Source organism: Oncorhynchus kisutch, unplaced genomic scaffold (assembly GCF_002021735.2).
Source record: "Oncorhynchus kisutch isolate 150728-3 unplaced genomic scaffold, Okis_V2 scaffold1258, whole genome shotgun sequence".
Lineage (NCBI taxonomy): Eukaryota > Metazoa > Chordata > Actinopteri > Salmoniformes > Salmonidae > Oncorhynchus > Oncorhynchus kisutch.
The window spans coordinates 32,408-59,768 of NW_022263203.1; the positions used below are offsets into that span (position 1 = coordinate 32,408).

The 27,361-nt window shown below is 40.0% G+C and overlaps 3 protein-coding genes across 3 annotated transcripts in view; 2 read left to right on the forward strand and 1 right to left on the reverse strand.

Moving 5' to 3' along the window:
- LOC109876622 (OX-2 membrane glycoprotein-like) overlaps positions 1–4,431 on the reverse strand; it is a 30,096-nt gene extending 25,665 nt beyond the window's left edge. The window contains exon 1 of the mRNA XM_031818102.1: positions 4,200–4,431. The gene's annotated coding sequence lies outside the window, so the exon portion shown is untranslated. The remainder of the gene's footprint in view (positions 1–4,199) is intronic.
- Positions 4,432–13,803: 9,372 nt separating this feature from the next.
- LOC116365478 (OX-2 membrane glycoprotein-like) lies at positions 13,804–19,863 on the forward strand. Its single transcript, XM_031818103.1, has 5 exons — positions 13,804–14,315; positions 14,459–14,800; positions 15,606–15,932; positions 16,648–16,746; positions 18,708–19,863. The coding sequence occupies exons 1-5, from the start codon at positions 14,276–14,278 to the stop codon at positions 18,764–18,766; spliced, it is 867 nt and encodes a 288-aa protein (XP_031673963.1). The 5' UTR covers positions 13,804–14,275; the 3' UTR covers positions 18,767–19,863.
- A 276-nt stretch (positions 19,864–20,139) lies between these two features.
- LOC116365479 (OX-2 membrane glycoprotein-like) lies at positions 20,140–27,361 on the forward strand. The gene is made up of 6 exons (XM_031818105.1): positions 20,140–20,221; positions 22,411–22,746; positions 22,961–23,266; positions 23,353–23,388; positions 23,486–23,579; positions 23,673–27,361. The coding sequence occupies exons 1-6, from the start codon at positions 20,167–20,169 to the stop codon at positions 23,677–23,679; spliced, it is 834 nt and encodes a 277-aa protein (XP_031673965.1). The 5' UTR covers positions 20,140–20,166; the 3' UTR covers positions 23,680–27,361.

A 27,361-nucleotide genomic window follows, 5' to 3' on the forward strand; every position in this document is an offset into this window, starting at 1 on the left:
CCACATAATATCTTGTCAGAAGCGCTGTGGAACATCCAGGTGCACTTTTGCAAACTTCACATGTGCAGCAATATTTTTGGGGGACAGCGGTGGCTTCTTCCGTGGTGTCCTCCCATGAACACCATTCTTGTTTAGTGTTTTATGTATCGTAGACTCGTCAACAGAGAAGTTAGCATGTTCCAGAGATTTCTGTAAGTCTTTAGATGACACTCTAGAATTCTTCTTAACCTCATTGAGCATTCTGCTCTGTGCTCTTGCAGTCATCTTTGCAGGACGGCCACTCCTGGGGAGAGTAGCAACAGTGCTGAACTTTCTCCACTTCTAGACAATTTATCTTACTGTGGACTGATGAACATCAAGGCTTTTAGAGATACTTTTGGAACCCTTTCCAGCTTTATGCAAGTCAACAATTATAGGTCTTCTGAGATCTCTCTTGTTCGAGACATGGTTCCCATCAGGCAATGCTTCTTGTGAATCGCAAACTCAAATTTTGTGAGTGTTTTTATAGGGCAGGGCAGCTCTAACCAATATCTCCAATCTCGTCTCATTGATTGGACTCCAGGTTAGCTGACTCCTGACTCCAATTATCTTTTGGAGAAGTCATTAGCCTAGGGGTTCACATACTTTTTCCAACCTATACTGTGAATGTTTAAATTATGTTTTCAGTATGGACAAGAAAAATACAATAATTGGTGTGTTATTAGTTTAAGCAGACTGTCTCTGTTGCTGTGATTTAGATGAAGATCAGATCTAATCCAGATAAGAAAAAGTATTTGAACCCTTTTTCTTGCCACTGTATAACATTGCATTCGAACCTTTGATGTACTGTAGCATTCTAACACTCTGCTTAGTGGATGAAAACTAAACTGGATAATGGCTCGGTAGCTCTAATCAAGTGGAGCTTATTTTCAGTAGCATTGCACCGCACCAGGTTGGTTACGCTAAGTGACACAAACAGTGTTGTTAGTCTGAGGGGCTATCGCCATGGGGATTGACTCAACAGATCAACAACACCAGCATATTCATCAGTTCTGTCAGATTATAGGTCTTAACCCCTGTGCTGCACTCCTACCCACTGGGACTGTAATCACCTGGCAAACAGAAGGCCAGCTGTGCTGCACTCCTACCCACTGGGACTGTAATCACCTGGCAAACAGAAGGCCAGCTGTGCTGCTTTGATGTCTGCAATGCACCAGCCCCCGGTCTCAAAAAAACAAGTTTGTGCAATCAAACCAGGAGCAAAAATCTGTGAACGACGCAAGATGAGTCCACGACAGGAGAAACAGAGGAACCACCCTAACAGCCAGTACTAGCCATGATGGAGCATGGTGGATGTACACATACAGCAGCCTAGAGGATTCAGGCCTACTGTAAAGCACTGTCTGTCTGGGCATGGGCTTAGAGGTCTGCCAGCCAAGCTCAGCGTGGTTCAGCGGCTATAAAAAACACTTGTGGTTATGCTCCAGTGTCTGCGTTGCCGGGAAATCCACTTGTTTAAGAGAGCCAGTGGGAGGTTGTGACAAAGCAAGGAGAAACAGCCCTCCAGGGAGAGGGTGTCCCTAAGAGCTGATTTAGGACCAGTTTACACAACCACAATGATTATCCCTTCTCCTGTGGAGGTACATATCCAAACTGATCTCAGATCAGCTACAGAGGCAACCTCCACTTAGACAATGAAAAAGAAACTGATAAAAGCCACACGACCAGATCAGAGCGAACCCACCAGTCTTTTATAGGCAGTTCATTGGGTCTTTTACGACATAAACCGTCTGGGTTCAAACATGCCGTCTGCCCATTGGGCAAAGTTTAAAACGGCTCCTCTCTTTTTCCACTATACACATTAAGTTCTGACATCTTATCGTGAATAAAACATAGTATATGGAGTGAATGTAAACATAGTATATGGAGTGAATGTAAACATAGTATATGGAGTGAATGTAAACATAGTATATGGAGTGAATGTAAACATAGTATATGGAGTGAATGTAAACATAGTATATGGAGTGAATGTAAACATAGTATATGGAGTGAATGTAAACATAGCATATGGAGTGAATGTAAACATAGTATATGGAGTGAATGTAAACATAGTATATGGAGTGAATGTAAACATAGCATATGGAGTGAATGTAAACATAGTATATGGAGTGAATGTAAACATAGTATATGGAGTGAATGTAAACATAGTATATGGAGTGAATGTAAACATAGTATATGGAGTGAATGTAAACATAGTATATGGAGTGAATGTAAACATAGTATATGGAGTGAATGTAAACATAGTATATGGAGTGAATGTAAACATAGCAACCAGTATTTCCAGATGCCACAGTCCCATAACAGACTAATCCATGCCCCTCATGCAGCTCTTTGAAAAACATGACACAGAAACTCCATTCCTGTATCAAACTGACTTGGATTTCACTGAATATAATAGCATAGATTATTACTGGGCCATGTTTGACTGATTCCATATCAAAGGGTGCATGGCACAGCCAACAAACTTAAAAGTCAACCTCATTGCCACAGAGTAAAGGAAAACCTGGCCTTTCACAGGCAGTAGGCCTATACAAGAATAGGACACGTTAGAGCACACTGGTCCTCAGGGGCCAAACAGTGTGCATGTGTGTGCAGAGCGTTAACATCTTCAACAGCTGTTTGTTTAGTTCTCAGTAACAAGGTGTGTGGATTCCTTAATGTCCAAATCAAAGACTGGGGAGTCCAGACATTCTATATCATTATATCAGACTTGATTCAATGAAGGCATGAGCAGTTAACCGATCGCTGCAGCTGTACATAGTCTAGCGGTAAATAGCCCACCCATTTTTACCTACCTCATCCCCATATTGTTTTTATTTATTTACTTTTCTGCTCTTTTGCACACCAATATCTCTACCTGTACATGACCATCTGATCATTTATCACTCCAGTGTTATTAATCTGCAAAATTGTAATTATTCGCCTACCTCCTCATGCCTTTTGCACACAATGTATATAGACTCCCCTTTTTTTTCTACTGTGTTATTGACTTGTTAATTGTTTACTCCATGTGTAACTCTGTGTTGTCTGTTCACACTGCTATGCTTTATCTTGGCCAGGTCGCAGTTGCAAATGAGAACTTGTTCTCAACTAGCCTACCTGGTTAAATAAAGGTGAAATATTTTTTTTTTAAATATATAGACATGAGGATTTCAGAGCCTGTTAAGGCTTGTTCAGCTGATGTACCAACCTATGGGGTTTCTGTAATTGTTCTGTTGATGGATTCACTACCATGCAATACCATGATTAGGCTATTTGACTATAATAGGACATTGTTTTGGAGGGGAAGGGTGGGGGTGAGGGGGTCTTTTGAGCATATAAGGTGATACATTGAGGATATTAATTCAATAAAAGGTTGAGATAAGCCTACTAGCAATATGTAGGCTAAAAGTTGATCCTAGTCAAAAAAGGCAATTGCACAAAATACAATGTCATCCAACTTCAATATGATGCTATATTTGTCATAATCCTTGATTAAAAACTGCACTGGGATACAAAAATATATAAACATGATATAAACAATTGTTATAACAATATTATTAACGTAATGCTGTGGTGGGAAAGTACTAAATACTTGAGTAAACGTAAAGAGGTTTTAATAGAAAAGGACGCAAGTAAAAATAAGTCGCCATGTAAAATACTACTTGAGTGTACAGTAGTGTCATACTTGAGTAAAAGTAAATGCTATACATCAAAAGCCTTATATTAAGTAAACCAGAAGGCACGATTCTTGTTTTTTTTACGGACAGTCACGGGCACATCAACACTCAGACATCTTTGACAAACGCAGTATTTGTGTTTAGTGAGTCCTCCAGATCCGAGGCAGTAGGGAAGAGACAACCCGTTATATTGATTGGTGCGTGAACGGGATCATAATTCTGTCCTGCCTTACCAGTAAAAGTAAAACAAAAATAATTATAAAGTAGAGTTATCCAAAAATAAACGGCTTAAGTAATAATTTAAAGTGTTTTTACTTAAGTAGGCTACTTTACACCACTGACGTAATGTATAGGCTAACCCTACAGACTTCTCCCACCTTTAGAAAATAATGCAATATAGACAGCGTTATGATGAACGTATTTATATGCATATTAAACAGAACAATGTTTTATTTTAACTGGGCCCTATAACAAATGAATACTGGTTAAAAAAAGACTTACCCGTTGAGCAGTGCATGGAGTTAGTGAGATTTATTTAATTCCGTCCTCTGCAATAACACAATATTCTACACTGACTATCAAATCCATGCATCAAAAGTCTTAAAGCTGAACAGATCGTGTGTGATGCGTTCTGCCTCTACAAGAGCGGCGTCAGAGAACAGAGACTGTCAAGTGGACCTATATAGCAAATTGTATTGGGTACACTGTTGGCGATGTTGCATGAGCGCTGCAAAACTATCAAAACCGTTTCTCTACCACCTCTCTCCCTAAATTATATTCAAGCGACCCCTAGTGGCAGGTATTCGCAACATTGGCTGGTCTCGAGTGGCAGAAGAATCAGACAATTCGTTTAAGCTTTGCCAGCAGCAGATTTATGACAATTCATACATCAAAACCCACCACAGAGTACATTATGATGACATTGTGTAGGCTATAATATTACAACACTTAAATGTATAAAAAATTGAAGAATGAAACACACACATCTAGTGTTTCTTCATGACCAAACTGCTAATATATTTACATAGGCTACATATGAACATATTTATACAATAACCCGCAGGACTATATGCATGTCATTAACCATTCAGTCAGCTAATCAGTATCTGTCCAAGACAACTCAACTGTCTCCGAGCCACACAGATGTGTGTGAGACAGTATGATAGTCGCTCGGTAATCCTTTAGAAACATTTTCATATCGGTGTGTATAAAGAGGGTAATTAACATATTGTTGTGTATAAATCAGGGTAATTCACATACTGTTCTGTATAAATCAGGGTAATTCACATATTGTTGTGTGTAAAGAGGGTAATTAACATATTGTTCTGTATAAATCAGGGTAATTCACATATTGTTGTGTGTAAAGAGGGTAATTCACATATTGTTCTGTATAAATCAGGGTAATTCACATATTGTTGTGTGTAAAGAGGGTAATTAACATATTGTTCTGTATAAATCAGGGTAATTCACATATTGTTCTGTATAAATCAGGGTAATTCACATATTGTTCTGTATAAATCAGGGTAATTCACATATTGTTCTTTATAAAGAGGGTATATTAACATATTGTTCTGTATAAATCAGGGTAATTCACATATTGTTGTGTGTAAAGAGGGTAATTAACATATTGTTCTGTATAAAGAGGGTATATTAACATATCGGTGTGTATAAATCAGGGTAATTAACATATTGTTCTGTATAAATCAGGGTAATTCACATATTGTTCTGTATAAATCAGGGTAATTCACATATTGTTGTGTGTAAAGAGGGTAATTAACATATTGTTCTGTATAAATCAGGGTAATTCACATATTGTTGTGTGTAAAGAGGGTAATTAACATATTGTTCTGTATAAATCAGGGTAATTCACATATTGTTCTGTATAAATCAGGGTAATTCACATATTGTTCTGTATAAATCAGGGTAATTCACATATTGTTGTGTGTAAAGAGGGTAATTCACATATTGTTGTGTATAAATCAGGGTAATTCACATATTGTTCTTTATAAAGAGGGTATATTAACATATTGTTCTGTATAAATCAGGGTAATTAACATATTGTTCTGTATAAATCAGGGTAATTAACATATTGTTCTGTATAAATCGGGGTAATTAACATATTGTTCTGTATAAATCAGGGTAATTAACATATTGTTCTGTATAAATCGGGGTAATTAACATATTGTTCTGTATAAATCAGGGTAATTAACATATTGTTCTGTATAAATCAGGGTAAGTCACATATTGTTCTGTATAAATCAGGGTAAGTCACATATTGTTCTGTATAAATCAGGGTAATTAACATATTGTTCTGTATAAATCAGGGTAATTAACATATTTGTTTTATGAGGTATGTAAGTGACATGAGTAACATCAGAACAACAATGCAGGAATGCAACTCATTTGAATATGTGTTAGATTAGACCTCTGGATTTCAGGGTCATGTTGAGGGTTGAGTGTTGATAGTTCTTCCTGTTCTCTGTCATTGGCTGTGGGATTTGGGCTAAAGATGGTCAAACTTACAAAAACAACGTCAAATGAATACTGTATTTTGTCTTTGTCCTCTGAACAGTAAAACTTACCTTGTTGTATTTCTCAGTTTGCACCACAGTGCCACAGCACCCCCACAGTGCCACAGCAACGAAACACAGTGAACCCATCACTGCACCAATCCCTGTTGGGTTACATGTGAAAGATGACAAGATGAGAATGGTACAATTCACAGATAAGAGTGTCAGAGATTAGTTGTGGTCAATAGATTAATGACTGACCTCTGATCCTGTCACCATCAGTGACCTCAGGTACACCTAGCACAGAACATACAGAGACAGTGCTTCAGAATGACACCAGCATGTTGATTGTTACTGTAGGCATGTACAGAACCATTTCTCACCAGGAAATGAAGCATGAGTTCTAGCTGGAATAACCATGGATACGTTCTTGGTGACACCTCCAGAGAACAGTGACACCATACAGCCAACCCTGGTGTCTTTGTCAGGTAGACTGAATGCTGCCAGCGTAGAAGTTATGGTGACCGTGTTAGTTCCATTGAGATGGGTGACATTGGCCATTGTGGAATTTTCTAGAATGTCTGTGTCTTCCCAGGTTACTATAGGAACAGGTCATCCAGTAGCAGAACAGGACAGAGTGGTGTGACTGTTGTTGGTTTGTGTGATGAGGAGTGAGGGTCCATACAGCTCTATAGAACAACAATAAACACAGTTCACAGTGAATGTAAATACTATGATGTTTTCATGCACATCACATGGTCAAATTGTTCCTGTGTTAAAGGGATATTTACACATTGCTCCTGTGTTAAAGGGATATTACACATTGCTCCTGTGTTAAAGGGATATTACACATTGCTCCTGTGTTAAAGGGATATTACACATTGCTCCTGTGTTAAAGGGATATTACACATTGCTCCTGTGTTAAAGGGATATTACACATTGCTCCTGTGTTAAAGGGATATTACACATTGCTCCTGTGTTAAAGGGATATTACACATTGCTCCTGTGTTAAAGGGATATTACACATTGCTCCTGTGTTAAAGGGATATTACACATTGCTCCTGTGTTAAAGGGATATTACACATTGCTCCTGTGTTAAAGGGATATTACACATTGCTCCTGTGTTAAAGGGATATTACACATTGCTCCTGTGTTAAAGGGATATTACACATTGCTCCTGTGTTAAAGGGATATTACACATTGCTCCTGTGTTAAAGGGATATTACACATTGCTCCTGTGTTAAAGGGATATTACACATTGCTCCTGTGTTAAAGGGATATTACACATTGTTCCAGTGTTAAAGGGATATTACACATTGTTGAAGACCTCAAAAGTAGCCTTATGTTAAGATTAATCCACATTATATGCCTGAACCCCAAATGGATGGAAAAGATGAGCACAGCAGATCTGCTTATCTTCTCCATTGATTTGGGAGTCTGGCAAATAGCTGAATCTTCAAACCAGATGGCCTTATCTCAGCTGAAATCTATGTTTAAAAGGTCTGAAAACATCTGACAAACTTACGCTAGACCTTGGAGTGGTAGTGTCCCTTCAATCCCCTCTTCCCCAACCTAATGTAATGTGATTTTTACCATTTACATGGAGGCAGGTCCTGACACTGATAGGTCCATCTGGAAAGGTGTTAAACAGACACTTGTAGCAGGACTCGTCTCCTCTTGACACTCCTCTGATGACGATAGAGCAGTTCTGCAGTCCCTCGTCTTCAAACTCCACGTTCCTCTGAAAAGGTGGGTTGACTACTGGTCCACATCGTTTGCTATAGGAGCCAATGTTCACATTTTGCCCCGTGTCATTATTTTTCAGGTGACTTGCAGCACGTCTTTGGGTTTCATGAGTTCACAGTTTAAGACTGCATCTTCTCCCAGGGTTGCTGTGACAACCTGCTGTGTTCTCACCAGATGAGAGAGCCCTGCATAAAGAGAGTTACACATGACTTAAAACTACTACAACACACACACACACACACACACACACAGGATACACACAAACACACAGGACTCCACCCACAGTCACATACTTACACTGACATCCCAACACACACTGCTGCTACTATCTATCCTGTTGCCTAGTCACTTTACCCCAATACCTTGTACCCTGCACATTGACTGTTGTGGTACTCCTGTTATTCACTGTGGATTTATTTCTTGCGTCACTATTCTTTTTTATTTATTTATTAATCTTATCTTAAACTGCACTGTTGGAAAAAGACCTTTAAGTAAGCATTTCATTGTTAGTCTACACCTGTTGTCTACGAAGCATGTGACAAATACAATTAGATTTTATACAATAGTGGTGTAGTACTCAGAATGGCCAGAAGGGGGAGTACAGAACTAGTCTATAATATAGTCTAGGTACAGTAGGAGGAAGTTATGAATGAAGGGGCTTTTAAACTGACTGCAGTATGGGTTCATGTGTTGAATTATTAAAGGTGAATTTAAAAAAACATGAGCTAGCGCACACCCAGAGAAAGTTAAGTTATGTAGGTGCTGACTAACGGCGAATAAACTTTAAGCTATAATTTTTTTTTGTTGCACACTCCATACATACATACATTTATTGGGCAAATCACCAATGTTTCGGCATCACTGTGCCTTTTTCAGGGTAATGTCATGAATGCTTGAATCAGGTTACATAGACAAACAGTGCAATTAGTGCAACCAATGACAAAAGTGAAGAGTGTGTGATATTAATTAAGTTAATTAGAATGAATTGAGTGAAACTGTTACAAAAACAATAGTTTTTAGCATATTGAATATACACTGCTCCAAAAAATAAAGGGAACACTAAAATAACATCCTAGATCTGAATGAATTGAATATTCTTATTAAATACTTTTTTCTTTACATAGTTGAATGTGCTGACAACAAAATCACACAAAAATTATCAATGGAAATCCATTTTATTGCTGTCAATCTGTCTGGTGGCCACAGATGTGTTTAACCCTGCACAACTGACTGTATGGTAGACCATTATAGAGGGGAAGGATACTGTCCGCACATAGCAGGGGATTGTGGTCTGTGGGCTTTGTGTAGAAGTCTGTGGGCTTTGTGTAGAAGTCTGTGTGTAATGCATCCTTCTCTTTGATGATCCATAAGTCCAGGTAGTTTATTTTTCTCTCATCAGTCTGCATGGTGAATGAGGTATTCGGGGCTCTTGTTTAATAGAGTTTGGAATTTATTTAGTTCCTGCTGACTTCCTTCCCAGAGCACAAAGACAGCATCTATGTCTCTTTTCCATCTTCCTAAAATTGTCCCACATACAGGTTTGCATAGTTGGGAGGAAAAGGAGGAGCCCATGGCTACACCCCGAATTTGATGGAAAAAGTCTGACTCAAAGATAGTCGTTTTTGGATAATACCAGTTCAGTAAGATGCAATCATTGGATGGAGCCAGCATTGCACAAAATAATAGTTTTAAACATATATTCAATACAACAGTTCACAGAAATAGTAAGCAATTCATTAAATTAATTATTTTCAGGCCCTGGCTGGACCTTAGATGCTTCAAACCAGTTCACATTATCATGTTGAATTAAAATGTTCCTCATGGTCTAATATATTGTGCCAATTTCGAAGTGGCTGTCAAATGCAGTATATTATCAATAAAACAAATTCAACTTACCTTCGGGGAGGGCTATCAGCAGAACAAACAGGTAGATGTGAGGAGCAAGGTTAATGTACAATTTTGTAAGCTTGCCTTGCTAATATTTGCCATGCAATGCAGATGAAGTAACGTAGCTAGCGAACTGTTTTCTTGCTTATTGTGCAGTACTATTGCGCGTACTAAATGTACAATAAAAAAATAAAAAAATGCTCCATGTTCTCCATAGTAAAAGTTAAATTTACTGTCAGTATCATACACAGTTACTGGTCCCAGAGAACCAACATCACGTTTTGTACCAGCAGAGGGAGCACATGACTATGGAAATTACAATTTAAAAAATGGGGTCTAAAGAAGCTTTCCACTGAGCTGAAATAAATAAATTAGGAATAAAATATTACATTCACAGAAAACAATGTAAAGTTAAAAAAAATAAGATTACTCTAATATCGCTCCTCTTTCAGGTCTTTCAGTAAGTAAACAGTAGCACAATTAATATATCTGACCGACCAAAAGGTACAGACAGTGAACCCAGAGTCACACTACGTCGCTAATTCCAATGTGACATCTACTGTAAAAGCCGAAAGTCAGACACTAGCAAGGCTCAGACCAACATGGAAGAGTTGCCGTTGTTTATAAAAAGTTTTTCTTTATAATGTGGAAATAAACATGTTTCCAACCCCCATATCACACACTCACAAACTTAAATCATATGAGTGTACAATCAATTAGTGAGAGAGTGCCTGAAACATAACATTAATTTGTATAGATCTGTATGAATCATAGCAAAATTGCTTCCTGTTTCAGTAATGTCTTTGGTCACGTTTGGGTGAGTAAAAAACAGCTAATGATTGGTTGACAATAGAGCCTCCCACCATGCAGGCTATTGCTGCAGGATGAAGTTGGTGAAGGGTAACTGCAAAAACGTTTAAGTTAATGCAGTCGACATGTAGGCGAAAGTCAGATCATTTTGATCCCCATAATGCAACACACTTCGATTTGGTGATGGTCACCGACTTAACAAAAGTCATCCGCTTGATTGCACCCTGTGTGTTCGAGATGGCGACGATGAGTATGATGTGTCTCCTCTAACGCCCCCTTCCCTGAAAATCTCACTTATCTTCATGTACTCCAGTAATAACTGGTTGGTACATTTTTTTGGGTGCTAAACAGTCTCCATATATACTTCCATTCATTCTTTTTAAATCTGGTACCGGGGACCTTCAGACGAGTCTTGTAAGCGTCCTAGAGCAGAGAAAATCAACCAACATGTAAGTGTTCAACTTTCCACCGAGGTCTAACCTTTCCACCTTTCATATTAGTGTGTAGCCAAAACTGTTAAAAGGCTATAGACAGAGGTTGGCAGATCGGCTGTACCAATCCAAGACGTCCCAAGCAAAACGGAGAACATGAGAGTCTCATCTTTCCATAGAGGGGTCCTAATAGTTTGTAGGCCAAACCATTCAGACTACTGACGGTTTTGTGAGAAGACTTTTTGGGATGTCTCATGGTCTGACAAACATTACTTTGTACACATGCTTCAAACATCTGAAAACACAATATTTTTTGTTGAATAAAAATATATTTCACAGTGGTTTAGATTATTCTCTACACTAACCATTGCTTGTTTAGTCACAAACAGAAATTAGGTGAACTACTAGAATTTTAGCAACCAGGAAATAGGTATTTCTGCATATTGCACTTTTAAGTGTAGAATTGCAGGAAAATGGTTGAAATGCTAAACATTTCTAGCCAAACATCTTTCTTGACAGACAAGGGATTCAAACCAGCAACCCTCCAGTTGCTGGCCTGCCTCCTCTACACCAACCGGTCAATCGCGATCGAATGGTCAATCTCCAAGGCATTCCTAGTCGATCACCAAACATTTCTGTAAAAAAAACAGTGATAAAGCCTTGCCTTCCTATTTTTTTTCTTCATTTCACACCGATGGCGGTAGGTGCACTTGATTCAGCAGCCCTAGAAGGTAGAACTCCACCTACCAGGAAGGCCCAAATAGCAAAGCAAGTGCACCTATAGGACAACCGCTGTCCAATCAGATAGCTCAGATCACCGTGTCTGCAGTTTCCTTGACTCAGAAAAGGTTGTTGACCACTGCTCTAGGTTAACTACAGTTTTACCAGAGCAGTCTAGTCATCAGATAAGGAGCGCCTCCTGTAAGTATCTTTCTGACTGCGTATCCTTCCTGGATTTGGAATCAGCATATTTGTTTATTAGAATCCCCATTAGATTTTGCAGAGGCAGCAGCTACTCTTCCTGGGGTCTGCAAAAAACACAAAACATGTAACAAAGTACTAAAAGGCAAGGACAGTCACACACATTTTTTTAAAGCATAACCCTGAGGTTGTGAGTGGACAGAGTACTGTAATAAACCTCCAGCCCAAATGGTTCCTCTTTCATTTGACTCTTTTCTACAGTAAACCTGACTCAGACCTCCTGTTGGGCCACATAGCTAAGCTACTTGGTACAATTATATAATGTTTTTCAATTGTGGGAACAAAATCATGATGCAACAAAGTAATGAATCTCCTTGGCATGACGGGCATGACCACGACCCCTAACACCGGAGAGAGACTCAGGACCAGCATCGGGGGAACTTCCTGCTAACTCAATTACCAGAATCGCACATAATTTGGGTATCTGAGAAGCATGTGGTGAAAACTGTAAACCTCTATGACACACATACTACTGTAATAGATTTAACATGTCTAAATAAAATCCTCACCCTATTCCCATAACATGGAGTCATCATTTCCCACATTGTAAAATGTTTAATTATGTAAATTGACTGAAATGTATGCTGCTATTCTTGCTACAGTTGTATTTTATGTTCTTATCTTTTAGGCCTATGAATTAAGTATAGGCATGTTTAGCTTCTGGGGTGGAGCATTAGCAGGCATTTGGTTTGGAACTTGCTATGGTTATTAAAGTACTCTGGCCAGTCCCAACATCAGGGTTATGCATTAAAAAACATTTTTAAAAAGAGGGCAGCAAAAATACATCAAAACACAGCAATCATTCAACAAACAACAATTATCCATGACCCAGGCCGTCTACTTTATTCTCTTGCATCGTCTGATTGTGTCCAGAATTTTCTATCCATATTTTTTTTAATTGTTGTGCCACCTAGAGTTTGCTACTTGTTCTGTACCTTATGCTGGAAATGCTCCATTAATTGATAAAAGAAAGATGTATAGTTCAGAAAGTGTATTGTCTGTCTTCAGTGTCTGTGTTTCTAGATTTAAACATTGAGATGCAGCTGGAGTCATCCTCTGGTTGAGTGACAGCTTCACATGTATCAATGTCACCACAGTAACACAAGACCACACCAGCCAACCAGAATATGAGGCAGGTACTTCCCAAGATATAATGAAAATGTTTTGTTCAGATTAAAAACACCTTGCTGCTCTATTTCTCCTTTCAGGGGTTTCTATGGCAACTACACACATCCATTTGGAACCATACAGTGTTTTGACATTGTAAACTCTGACACATGCATACCCTGAGGGTCCGTGTCAGCTGTGGTGCAGCATCATACTGTATTTCCTGATGGACCTGTGAATCGAACCAGCAACCATCTAGTTACTGGTCTACCTCTCTAACTCTAGGCTACCTACAGTTCTACCAGATGACTCAGTACACATTTCAACACAATATCAAAGTTTACAGTAGCTTAGTCATCAGATAAGGAGTGGCTACTGTAAGTATCATTCTGACAGATAAGGAGTGGCTACTGTAAGTATCATTCTGACAGATAAGGAGTGGCTACTTTAAGTATCATTCTGACTAGAGGTCTTCCATGACCGATTACTTAGGGCCAATCTTGCAACATTACAGTTAACTAGTCCAACGCAATAACGACCTGCCTCTTGTTGCACTCCACAAGGAAACTGCCTGTTACACGTATGTCGCGGCCGGCTGCGACAGAGCCTGGGCTCGAACCCAGAGTCTCTGGTGGCACAGCTAGCACACCAACCGGGAGGCCCACCTTCGTCTTTTAACCAAAAGATGAGACAACAAAATTCCCTGCCCCTTTAAGGACGGGAGATTACCGCGGTAACGTGACTCTAGTCAGTCTGATATTTAGAAGCGTTGTTTTCTCTTCCCTAGCAGTTGAAACTCAAACATACAAAATCAACCTAGCTTGTGAACAAAACAATGTAAATAGCCAAGAAACACACGGACTAGTTGTCACTTCAGTAGTATTTTTTTTCCAAGTAAATTAGAGCAATTATTTATGCCTTGTGCACAGAGTATGGAAATGTATCTTTCACTCCGCTTTCACTCCGCTCTTCACGTGAGAAAGGCCTGTAGCCAGGCAGTGTTGCAGCGTCCCAATGCCAGCAGCTAACTTTCACTTTCACTCACCAATATTTAAAGGTCCAACGCCAGAAACAGAATGATCTTGTTAACATTCACCCGCTGAGAATGAACACTTACCTAATTATCTTATGCGTGCTGTCTGAAGGTACGTTATTTTCCATGGATCTGACCAGTTGATTCTGCTCGTATATGATAAAGGAACATTTCCCACTTTTGACAGGCCATTGATTTTTTTGTAAGGCTAAACTTTTTTTATTTACCTGTTAACATTCCTTCTTCCATTTCTAGCCGTCTCTGTCAACGTCGTAGCTAGAGGAGACACCAGTGTTGACTTCAATGCCGACGCATCATATACCTGCACCCATGCGGACCCGACAGGTGTGCTGCAAGTCACCTGGCAGAGGCTGTTCAAAGACGACTCCGTGGAGAATCTGGCCACCTACAGCAAGCGGTTTGGAGCTCAAATCATAGACCCGCACCGAGGCAAGGTGGTTTTCACGGAAGCATCTCTCAACTCAACGTCTATTACCGTGAAGAATGTAACATGGGCAGACGAAGCCTGCTATATTTGTTCCTTCAATGTTTACCCGAGTGGTTCAATAAGCAAGCAGATTTGTCTTACCGTTCAAGGTTAGTCAACTAATTAACTAATTTACTAGTTACTAATTAATTAACTAACTGCTCAACTCATTATCCAGCCCTTGATTAGGCCTAGTTGAATCAGGTGTGCTGGTAGTATAGGAGCCTAAAAAGTCTCTGGGGGTATTCTTGGAGAGAATCATTTTGGGAAAACACTGTTATACAGTATTCATAAAGTTTTAACAATACATATATGCTTCACAACTAATTTATGAGCAAAATCATACATTAGCAGAGATGCTGTAATATGTTTTACAGTACTATTTTCCTTTACTGTAAAGACATATTACAGCATACTTGCAGTAAATGTAAATGGATGCTGTAATGTTTTACAGTAAGGAAAATGGTACTGTAAAGCCAAATTACAGTATTAAGATGCAAACTCTGGTGTCAGGATATTGCTGCAAATTTACAGTGAAATTCTACCTGAAATATACATTTAAGAAAAACAACACATTTACGGTATTATCCTATGGATCCTACAGTGTTTTACTGTTGAAATGACAGACAAGTCTTACAGTGGGACCTTTACTAAGGCATGATTTCTGAATCATACAGTATGGGCTAAGGGTTTATTATGGGTTTATTAAGCCTTTCTAACCAAAATATGAAATGGAATTATGACTTCTCAGATTTATTGTGTTGACTGTCTTGTCCTAGACTTTTAGACCTCGCCCTCTGCGTCACAGGATTCCTTTGGCTGTCATTGTAAATAATCATTTATTCTTAATTGACCTGCTTTGTAAAATAAATAAAATCAATATGTTCTAATATTCCCTGTTTCATTCATTCAAAGGTGTATCTGAAGTGAGAGCCACAATGCATAAAGTCCCCAGCACTGAACCTAAAGCAGACATGGAAGTTGTGGTCAGCTGCTCTGCCACAGGTAAACCAGCACCTTGGATCCAATGGAACCTATCTGCAGCAGCACTCATAAAGACACCTAACAACTGGACTGTCATTAACAAAGACCAAACTGTCACAGCCAATAGCAACATCACCCTCCAACTGTTGCCAGGCTCCGGGGGATACGTGGACTGTATCGTAAACAATGGGATGAGGACACAGAGACACGAGCGGGTCCTGCTTCCTATTCTCCCTGGAGAGAGGGAGGTTGAAGAGGGTACGTAATGTTGACGTGTCATATACTTTTAGACCATACTCTTTTACCGTGTCAGTACAGAACGGTTCAACATGAAAACAACATTGAGAAAAGATCATCCCCAATGATGTTGGGATAGCCTAGTGAACCAGCCAGATTGTGCGACAGCTCACTATTCTAACATTCCAACAGAATGGTGAGCACAATAAGATAAGGCTGGTTGCAAGAGCCTAATGTTGTGATGCTAGTAGTGCTGTTATCTAATCTCACCAGTTAAGTTTCATTTTGACTACTGTGGTAAAGAATCATGAGTCACTCCCTGTAGAGTCAGGTGTTTTATTGAGTTCTGGGTAGTTTCCTGCCCCTCAGGGAAGCTAAATGAAGGATGGATGATATGTTAAAGGGTGAAATCCATATCAACATGCTATTCAAACAGACTTCTTTGGAAAGAGGATGTACAATTCCCAGCTTCCTCTTATCAAGAAATGGATCTCTCCAAATGCATGATCACTGCAATTTCATAGAGGCGGCAGGTAGCCTAGTGGTTGGAGCGTTGTGCCAGTAACTGAAAGGTTGCTGAATCAAATCCATGAGCTGACAAAGTACAAATCTGTGCTTCTGCCCCTGAACAAGGAAGTTAACCCACTGATCCTAGGCCGTGATTGTAAATAAGAATTTGTTCTTAACTGACTTGCCTAGTTAAATAAAAAAAATAAAAAAATGTTTCACCTTCCAGATGACAAGAGGACATCCCCGTGGGCGGTTGGCATTCCAGTGTTCCTAATCGTCTCCATTTTAGTCATCTGCGGCAGTGTCATGCTTCAAAAGAGAAAAGGTGAGTCAGCACAAGATTATCTGATGTCCCTTTGTCAGTCTGGTTTGCTTAACAGTCATGAGAGACTACTAGATGTAATAACACCTTAGAAAGACCAACTGAGTGAATGTCTAATCAGAACCATAGTATATCATCTCTCTCTCTCTCTCTCTCTCTCTCTCTCTCTCTCTCTCTCTCTCTCTCTCTCTCTCTCTCTCTCTCTCTCTCTCTCTCTCTCTCTCTCTCTCTCTCTCTCTCTCTCTCTCTCTCTCTCTCTATATATATATATATATATATATATATATATATATATGTATATGTGTCTCTGGCTTTATGAAATAAACTGTGTGAAGTATCAGCTGTGGGCGAGTCATGTCTTAGAGCTCTAGAATGGTTACTGATAAAGTGTACAGTCCATTCAGAAAGTATTCAGACCCCTTCCCCTTTACCACATTTTGTTACATTACAGCCTTATTCTAAAATTGATTAAATCTGGGTTTTTTCCCCTTCATCAGTCTACACACAATAACCCATAATGACAAAACGAAAACAGGTTTTTAGAAATATTTGCAAATGTATAAAAAAACTAAAACAACAGATACCTTATTTACATAAGTATTCAGACCCTTTGCTATGAGACTTGAAATTGAGCTCCGGTGCATCCTGTTTCCATTAATTATACTTTAGATCTTTCTACAACTTGATTGGAGTCCACCTGTGGTAAATTCAATTGTTTGGACATGATTTGGAAATGCACACACCTGTTTATATAAGGTCCCACAGTTGACAGTGCATGTCAGAGCAAAAATCAAGCCATAAGGTCGAAGGAATTGTCCGTAGAGCTCCGAGACAGGATTGTGTCAAGGCACAGATCTGGAGAAGGGTAGCAAAAAATGTCTGCAGCATTGAAGGTCCCCAATAACACAGTGGCCTCCATCATTCTTAAATGGAAGAAGTTTGGAACCATCAAGACTCTTCCTAGAGCTGACCGACCAGCCAAACTGAGCATTTGGGGGAGAAGGGCCTTGATCAGGGAGGTGACCAAGAACCCGTTGGTCACTCTGACAGAGCTCCAGAGTTCCTCTGTGGAGATGGGAGAACCTTCCAGAAGGACAACCATCTCTGTATCACTCCACCAATCAGATCTTTACGGTAGAGTGGCCAGACAAAAGCCACTCCTGAGTAAAAGACACATGAAAGTCCACTTGGAGTTTGACCAAAGGCACATAAAGGACTCACAGACCATGAGAAACAAGATTCTCTGGTCTAACGAAACAAAGATTGAACTCTTTGGCCTGAATGCCAAGCATTTTCCAGCGGCAGGGACTGGGAGACTAGTCAGGAAGGAGGGAAAGATGAATGGACAAAAGTACAGAGAGATCCTTGATGAAAACCTGTTCCAGAACATTCAGGACCTCAGACTAGGGTGAAGGTTCCCCTTTCAACAGCACAACAACCCTAAGCACACAGCCAAGAGAATGCAGGAGTGTCTTCGGCACAAGTCTCTGACTGTCCTTGAGTGGCCCAGCCAGAGCCCGGACTTGAACCAGGTCGAAATTCTCTGGAGAGACCTGGAAAGAGCTGTGCAGTGACGCTCCCCATCCAACCTGTCAGAGCTTGAGAGGATCTGAAGAGAAGAATGGAAGAAACTCCCCAAATACAGGTGTGCCAAGCTTGCAACGTCAAACACAAGAAGACTTGAGTCTGTAATCGCTGCCAAAGGTCCTTCAACAAAGTACTGAGTAAAGGGTCTGAATACTTTAAAAAATATATATATATTTACAAACATTTCTAAAAACCTGTTTTTGCTTTGTCATTATGGTGTATTGTGTGTAGATTGAGGGGGGAAAACATTTATCCATATTAGAATAAGGCTGTAACAAAATGTAGAAAAAGGGGTCAAGGGTTCTGAATACTTTCTGAATGCGCTGTATGTCTTTACCACCTATAGTAAAGTCTAAACTTCACGTTCTCTCTGGCAGGTTACAGGCAAGCAGCAACCACAGCAGACGAGCAGGACGCTTTTGGGGAAAGTGTGTAAATGTTTGTAAATGTTTGTCTGTGTTGATTGCTATACTTGTGTACATTAGCTGACAGAGGTTTTTATTGAGCATCAGAGCGCTGTTGGTATTTAGAGTTCGGTTGCAGAAGAGCCCAGTTCCTCAAGAGATGAGATCCACTAACATGTCTCAACCAGACTACTAATCCATCTGTAGAATATTACAGTATATTCTAATTGTATGACAAAGATCATATTAAATGCATGGCGACTAGCAAGATAGATGAATGAGGATGAGACTGTGTGGGAGTCTTGGGAGCATGAACAGTGTGCAGGCCTTCCTGTTCTTTATTAGTATTCTTTATTAGCCCAGCTCCTACGTTTAGAAGGATGTGGTTATGACAAACATTTCTAATGAGACAGGTAGATGCAATGTGTACTAGATATATTGAACCTTTTTGAGTTGACAGTCACATTTCTTCCCCAGTCATATGTAAGCTAATTTATACCTGCCCCATACATTGTCACTAATTGTCACGTAATGTCACTAATACTGTTTTTATTTTATTTTGAAATTGCACTTTAGTTTTGAGAGATGAGGTTTGTCAGTGAGGAAATCTAATAGATTATATTGTAACACAGCACCACCTACAGTTGACTTTATGACACACCAGGAAGAAGACGGGAGAATATATTTGTATTTAATTTTACTTTAATCCATTTAAATATGGTAGCACTTGTGTCAATGTGAGGTTTATGCTGTTATTATTACATACAGTACCTATAGTAATACAGATACAGGGATGTTTTACCTCCTTTATATCAATGCAATGTATGAATGTATTTGAGCCCTGAACATATAATGATGATAACAATGTTTTGCACTTTGATAGTTTGATATACTGTACCTTGTTCACTAGATTGAATTATATCAAGTTTTAGTTCCTGTTTGTATTTATTCTGATCATGGATGTTGCTTGTTGTGTTTGACCCCACTTGATGTGACAGTTTATAAATCAGGCTATTATTCCCGCTTGATCTGTACAATGTTTTAGATTGTTTAAGATTCAAAAGCATTCTTTAAATGTATTGTGTTCTCCCCGTTTGATATAAAACTATATTCTGTACTTAAAAAATCACCCATCGTCACCTTGTTTTATAGTAACATTTAAAATCAGGGCTACTTTGTTATAACTCGGTCTACAGTAACATCACAATCAGGACTAGGTTGTTATAGAGCTGCACCAGACTCCCTTGGCTATGTGGGTAATATGTCAGCGCCTATCTGTTTTAAGAAGAGTTCAACTAATTCACCTTCTCAACTAAAACCGGTGATACACCAGCAAGAGTTTACTTTCACTTTCAGTGTAGGAGGGTCCGTATGTGATAGGTCCATTCAAATCAGGAGGGAAATTCAAAAAAAGAGAACTCACATTTTCACCATGGCTCCTACGTTCTACAACTACCTGTTTATTCAGCTAATAGTCCTCCCTACAGGTGAGTTATATCCGTTTTATACATGACTTAGTGCATCTGTCAGCATTTTATTTTAATTGACACAGTATTGCTGATACTGTTGCTTTTCTTTATGAAATTAGGTGTGTTCGAACCTATTTATTTCAATACACTGCATTCATCATTTAATTTCTCTTCCACTATACAGATAAATGAAATGATGTAGTGAGTCACTGTATAACCTGTATAGTGTAGTGAAAGTCACTGTAAACTAATGATTTAATCAGTGAACAAAGAGGATTGAACTGTAGCCATAGTTCCTTATATTCACTGATGTCCACACATTCTGTAGTTGATGTTACTTTAATAATTCACCACATGAACCCATTCTGCTGTCAGTTACTAACCCATACTGCTGTCAGTTATTAACCCATACTGCTGTCAGTTACTAACCCATACTGCTGTCAGTTACTAACCCATACTGCTGTCAGTTACTAACCCATACTGCTGTCAGTTACTAACCCATACTGCTGTCAGTTACTAACCCATACTGCTGTCAGTTACTAACCCATACTGCTGTCAGTTACTAACCCATACTGCTGTCAGTTACTAACCCATACTGCTGTCAGTTACTAACCCATACTGCTGTCAGTTACTAACCCATACTGCAGTCAGTTACTAACCCATACTGCTGTCAGTTACTAACCCATACTGCTGTCAGTTACTAACCCATACTGCTGTCAGTTACTAACCCATACTGCAGCAAATGTAAAAGCCCCTTCATTCATAACTTCCTCCTACTGTACCTAGACTAGATTATAGACTAGTTCTGTACTCCCCCTTCTGACCATTCTGAATACTACACCACTATAACTAATACACACTGAATGCACAAGTTATTAAGAACACCTTCCTAATATTGAGTTGAAGCCCCCCTCAGAACAGCCTACATTTTTGGGGGCATTGACTCCACAAGGTGAAAACGTTCCACAGGGATGCTGGCTTATGTTAACTCCAATGCTTCCCGCAGTTGTGTCAATTTGGGTGGTGGACAATTCTTGATACACATGGGAAATTGTTGAGTGGGAAAATCCCAGCAGCGTTACAGTTCTTGACACAAACTGATGAACCTGGCACCTACTACCATATCCCGTTCAAAGGCACTTATATATTTTGTCTTGCCCATTCATGGATGTTGGATATTGTCATTTATCAGCATAGTAACAAACCCCAACCTCTACAACTCACACCCCTCTTGTTGGTGGAGAGAACATTTAGAAGTTTTTAAGCTAATTTCCTGCAATTCTACACATTTTGCCATGTCTAATGTGTGTTCATATGATACTGTACCTGAGTGATTCAACAAAATGTCGGGCCCTTGGGGGTCGAGGCCCCTGGTCACTTAATCTGACCATAACAACTACAAGATGTAGATAGCTAGTTAGCCTAATTGACCTATCTAGCTGACTTGGGCAAGTAGTTGATCAACTGGATATTTCTGACAGGTTAGAAAGAGCTCTGTCAGGGAATGACATAAGAGGAAAACTGCCTGTGCACTACCATATTTAGAAATTGCACCTTGTTGATTCTACTATTGCAGCAATCAACAGCAGTAAGTTGAAAGCCTGACTGAGTTCCTAAAAAGATCTTGGGACCCGCAGTCCGTATTGACCCTGTTCTAGGTGTGGTTCCAGACCGCGGTTCGTATTGACACCATTCTAGGTGTGGTTCTGGACCGCGGTCCGTATTGACCCTGTTCTAGGTGTGGTTCTGGACCGCAGTCCGTATTGACCCTGTTCTAGGTGTGGTTCCGGACCGCGGTCCTTACTGACCCTGTTCTAGGTGTGGTTCCTGTTCTAGGTGTGGTTCCAGACCGCGGTCCGTATTGACCCTGTTCTAGGTGTGGTTCCAGACCGCGGTCCGTATTGACCCTGTTCTAGGTGTGGTTCCGGACCGCGGTCCACCAGTTGAGTATGGCTGCAGTATAAAGTCATCTTTGACTGCGTTTAAATAGTCAAAAACAGAAAAAGGCAAAGCCCTGTGCGATAAAATCTATAAATATATATTTTTAAATATGGCTTTTAGCTGACGCTTTTCTCCAAGAGACTTACATTTTTTTTATAATATGGGAATCAAACGCACAACACCACCATGCTCTACCAACTGTGTGTGTGTGTGAGAGAGTTTGTAATATAGTAAGTACTAAGTAGTGTGTAACTGTCTTCATGCAGGGCTCTCTCAGTTGGTGAGAACACAGCAGGTTGTCACGGCAACCCTGGGAGAAGATGCAGTCTTAACCTGTGAGCTCATGACACTCAAAAACGTGCGGCAAGTCACCTGGCAAAAAGAGACAGCTGAGGCGAATGAAAATGTGGCCACTTACAGCAAACGCGGTTCCCATGTCAACCCACCTTTTCAGAGGAACGTGGAGTTTGAAGACGAGGGACTGCAGAACTGCTCTATCATCATCAGAGGAGTGTCAAGAGGAGACGAGTCCTGCTACAAGTGTCTGTTTAACGCCTATCCAGAGGGACCTATCAGTGGAACCACCTGCCTCCAAATTAATGGTAAAATCTGATAACATAATGTACTGTAAATGATTGACCCAGAACAACTTCTCCAGAACTTCAAGCAGCCATTTTATCAGATCATACATCCAATGTCTTGAAACCATTTATCAAAATGGAATCATTCAGTAAATCATGTAAATGGAATCATTTAGTAAATAATTTCAATGGAATCATTGTGGTCTCACTGTGAACTGTGTCTGTTGTTCTATAGAGCTGTATGGACCCTCACTCCTCATCACACAAACCAACAACAGTCACACCACTCTGTCCTGTTCTGCTACTGGACGACCTGTTCCTATAGTAACCTGGGAAGACACAGACATTCTAGAAAATTCCACAATGGCCAATGTCACCCATCTCAATGGAACTGTCACGGTCACCATAACTTCTACGCTGGCAGCATTCAGTCTACCCGACAAAGACACCAGGGTTGGCTGTATGGTGTCACTGTTCTCTGGAGGTGTCACCAAGAACGTATCCATGGTTATTCCAGCTAGAACTCATGCTTCATTTCCTGGTGAGAAATGGTTCTGTACATGCCTACAGTAACAATCAACATGCTGGTGTCATTCTGAAGCACTGTCTCTGTATGTTCTGTGCTAGGTGTACCTGAGGTCACTGATGGTGACAGGATCAGAGGTAAGTCATTAATCTAATGACCACAACTAATCTCTGACACTCTTATCTGTGAATTGTACCATTCTCATCTTGTCATCTTTCACATGTAACCCAACAGGGATTGGTGCAGTGATGGGTTCACTGTGTTTCATTGCTGTGTGCTGTGGAGCTGCTGTGGTACTGTGGTGCAAACTGAGAAATACAACGAGAAGGTAAGTTTTACTGTTCAGATGACAGAGAGAAAATACTGTATTCATTTGACATTGTTTTTGTAAGTTTGACAATCTTTAGCCCAAATCCCACAGCCAATGACAGAGAACAGGAAGAACCATCAACACTCAACCCTCAAAATGATGACCCTGAAACAAGTAAACAGTGTTTGTACTTACTGTAGGTAATAGATTAGAAAACATTGAATTGCTTTTCAGTATCAAATGTCCTCCCTGGAGAATATGTAACTGTAACTACCCACAAAGCCATTATATCAGTACACTACTACAACATGATCTGACTCTGATCAGTATCATTGATGTTAATATCTTTCAGGACCACAACAATATCCAGTACATTCTAAATGTATTAGTACAACCTTATTGGATCATCCTGGTAGAGTGGTAGTCATGGTGACCGCATACATGCAAATGAGTTGCATTGCTGCAGTGTTGTTCCAGTATGTTATTTGTATTTTGTATTTATAAGGGAACCCCATTAGCTGCTACTCTTCCTGGGTCCAAACATATTACAGTACTTACATTACATATAAAACAGTACATCATATAACATTATTACACCACTACATCTCTACAATACAACATGTTTAATACCACCATACAACAATATCACAATGTATACACATGCATGTGTCTGTACCTTTATATGTGTCTTCACTGTATCCGTTCGGATTCTACTGCTTGTATTACATGATGTGGAATAGAGTTCCATGTAGTCATGGCTCTATGTAGTATTGTGCACCTCCCATAGTCTGTTCTGGACTTGGGGACTGAAAAGAGACCTCTGGTGGCATGTCTTGTGGGGTATGCATTGGTGTCCGAGCTGTGTGCAAGTGTTTTAAACAGACAGCTTGGTACATTGAGCTTGTCATCACCTCTTACAAAAACAAGTAGTGATGAAGTCAATCTCTCCTCTACTTTGAGCCATGAGAGATTGACATGCATGTCATTAATGTCAGCTCTCCGTGTACTTTTAAGGGCCAGCCGTGCGGCCCTGTTCTGAGCCAACTACAATTGTGGCACTTGACCACACTACTAATAGTAGTCAAGGTGCGACAAAACTATGGCCTGTAGGACCTGCCTTGTTGATAGTGTTGTTAAGAAGGTAGAAACTATGGCCTGTAGGACCTGCCTTGTTGATAGTGTTGTTAAGAAGGTAGAAACTATGGCCTGTAGGACCTGCCTTGTTGATAGTGTTGTTAAGAAGGTAGAAACTAGGGCCTGTAGGACCTGCCTTGTTGATAGTGTTGTTAAGAAGGTAGAAACTATGGCCTGTAGGACCTGCCTTGTTGATAGTGTTGTTAAGAAGGTAGAAACTAGGGCCTGTAGGACCTGCCTTGTTGATAGTGTTGTTAAGAAGGTAGAAACTATGGCCTGTAGGACCTGCCTTGTTGATAGTGTTGTTAAGAAGGTAGAAACTAGGGCCTGTAGGACCTGCCTTGTTGATAGTGCTGTTATGAAGGCAGAGCAGTGCTTTATTATGGACAGACTTGTCCCCATCTTAGCTACTACTGCATCAATATGTTTTGACCATGACAGTTTACAATCCAGGGTAACTCCTAGCAGTTTAGTCACCTTAACTTGCTCAATTTCCACATTATTCATTACAATATTTAATTGAGGTTTAGGGTTTAGTGAATGATTTGTCCCAAATACAATGCTTTTAGTTTTGGAAATATTCAGGACTAACTTATTCCTTGCCACCCTATCCGAAACTAACCGCAGCTCTTTGTTGTATAGTGTTGAGTCATCCGCATACATAGACACACTGGCTTTACTCAAACAGCTGCCCTGGGGAATTCCTGATTCTACCTGGATTATGTTTGAGAGGCTTCCATTAAAGAGCACCCTCTGTGTTCTGTTAGACAATCAACTCTTTATCCACATTATAGTAGGGGGTGTAAAGCCATAATACATATGTTTTCCCGGCAGCAGACTGAATGATAATGTCAAAAGCTGCACTGAAGTCTAACAAAACAGCCCCCATGATCATTTTATCATCAATTTCTCTCAGCCGCCTCCCAGGTGGCGCAGTGGTTAAGGGTGCTGTAATGCAGCGCCAGCTGTGCCACCAGAGACTCTGGGTTCGAGCCCAGGCTCTGTCGTAACCGGCCGCGACCGGGAGGTCTGTGGGGCGACGCACAATTGGCCTAGCATCGTCCGGGTTAGGGAGGGTTTGGCCGGTATGGAAATCCTTGTCTCATCGCACACCAGTGACTCCTGTGGCGGGCTGGGTGCAGTGCACGCTAACCAAGTTTGCCAGGTGCACGGTGTTTCCTCTGACACATTGGTGGGGCTGGTTCTGGGGTGGATGGCGCTATGTTAAGAAGCAGTGCTTGGTTGGGTTGTGTATCGGAGGACGCATGACTTTCAACCTTCGTCTCTCCCGAGCCTGTATGGGAGTTGAAGCGATGAGACAAGATAGTAGCTACTAAAATAATTGGATACCATGAAATTGGGGAGAAAAAGGGGTAAAATCGAAAAAAGAAAAAAAAATTCTCTCAGCCAATCATCATTCATTTGTGTCAGTGCTGTGCTTGTTGAGTGTCCTTCCCTATAAGTGTGCTGAAAGTCTGTTGTAAATTTGTTCACTGTGAAATTGCACTCTATCTGGTCAAATATATATTTTTTCTAGAAGTTTACTAAGGGTTGATAACAGGCTGATTGGTTGGCTATTTGAGCCAGTTAAGGGGGCTTTACTATTCTTGTGTAACGAAATGACTTTAGCTTCCCTCCAGGCCTGAGGGCACACACTTTCTAATAGGCTTAAATTGAAGATGTGGCATTATCATTGGCTATTATCCTCAGTAATTTTCCATCCAGATTGTCAGACCCTGGTGGCTTGTCATTGTTGATAGACAACAATCATGTTTTCACCTCTTCCACACTGACTTTACGGAATTCACAAGCACTATTCTTGTCTTTCATCATGTGGTCAGATATACTTGGATGTGTAGTGTCAGCGTTTGCTGCTGGCCTGTCACACATACGTTTGCTTATCTTGCCAATGAAAAAGTCATTAAAGTAGTTGGCAATATCAGTTGGTTTTGGGATAAATGAGCCATCCGATTCATTGAATGATGGAGCTGAGTTTGCCTTTTTTCCCAATATTTAATTTAAGGTGCTCCAAAGCCTTTTACTATGATTCCTTATATAATTTATTTTTGTTTCATAGTGTAGTTTTATTTTAATTAGTCATGATTTCTTAATTTGAAATACGTTTGCCAATCAGTTGGGCTGCCAGATTAATTGCCATACCTTTTGCCTCATCCCTCTCACCCATACAATTGTTCAATTCCTCAGCAATCCACAGGGATTTAACAGTTTTTACAGTCATTTTCTTAATGGGTGCATACTAATTAGTAACTGGAATAAGCTATTTCATAAATGTGTCAAGTGCAGTGTCTGGTTGCTCCTCATTACACATCAAAGACCAGCAAATATGATTTACCTCATCAACATATGACTCACTATAAAACTTATTGTATGACCTCTTATACACTATATTAGGCTCAGCCGTTGGAACTATTCTAAAATGGATTAAATAAAAGTGTGATGATCACTTTAATGGTACTGTATTTCAAACACTGGTCAGTTATGTTTGTTTTAGACCATAGCTGTCAATACTGTTTTTACTTTTTTTTTTATGAGAACTTGAGTGACTGCTATGCTGTCTCAAACACATCTGTGTGGTTCAAAGACTGTTTCTATCCATAGGCATTGTGGGTACTGAATAGTGGACTGAATGGCTGACACACATAGGC

Coding starts and splice junctions, on each gene's coding strand:
- LOC116365478 (XM_031818103.1), top strand. CDS start 14,276: ATGAACACTTACCTAATTATCTTATGCGTGCTGTCTGAAG. Junction 14,316..14,458: donor CTTATGCGTGCTGTCTGAAG/GTACGTTATTTT, acceptor TTCCATTTCTAG/CCGTCTCTGTCAACGTCGTA. Junction 15,933..16,647: donor AGAGAGGGAGGTTGAAGAGG/GTACGTAATGTT, acceptor TTCACCTTCCAG/ATGACAAGAGGACATCCCCG.
- LOC116365479 (XM_031818105.1), top strand. CDS start 20,167: ATGGCTCCTACGTTCTACAACTACCTGTTTATTCAGCTAATAGTCCTC. Junction 22,747..22,960: donor CACCTGCCTCCAAATTAATG/GTAAAATCTGAT, acceptor GTTGTTCTATAG/AGCTGTATGGACCCTCACTC. Junction 23,389..23,485: donor TGATGGTGACAGGATCAGAG/GTAAGTCATTAA, acceptor GTAACCCAACAG/GGATTGGTGCAGTGATGGGT.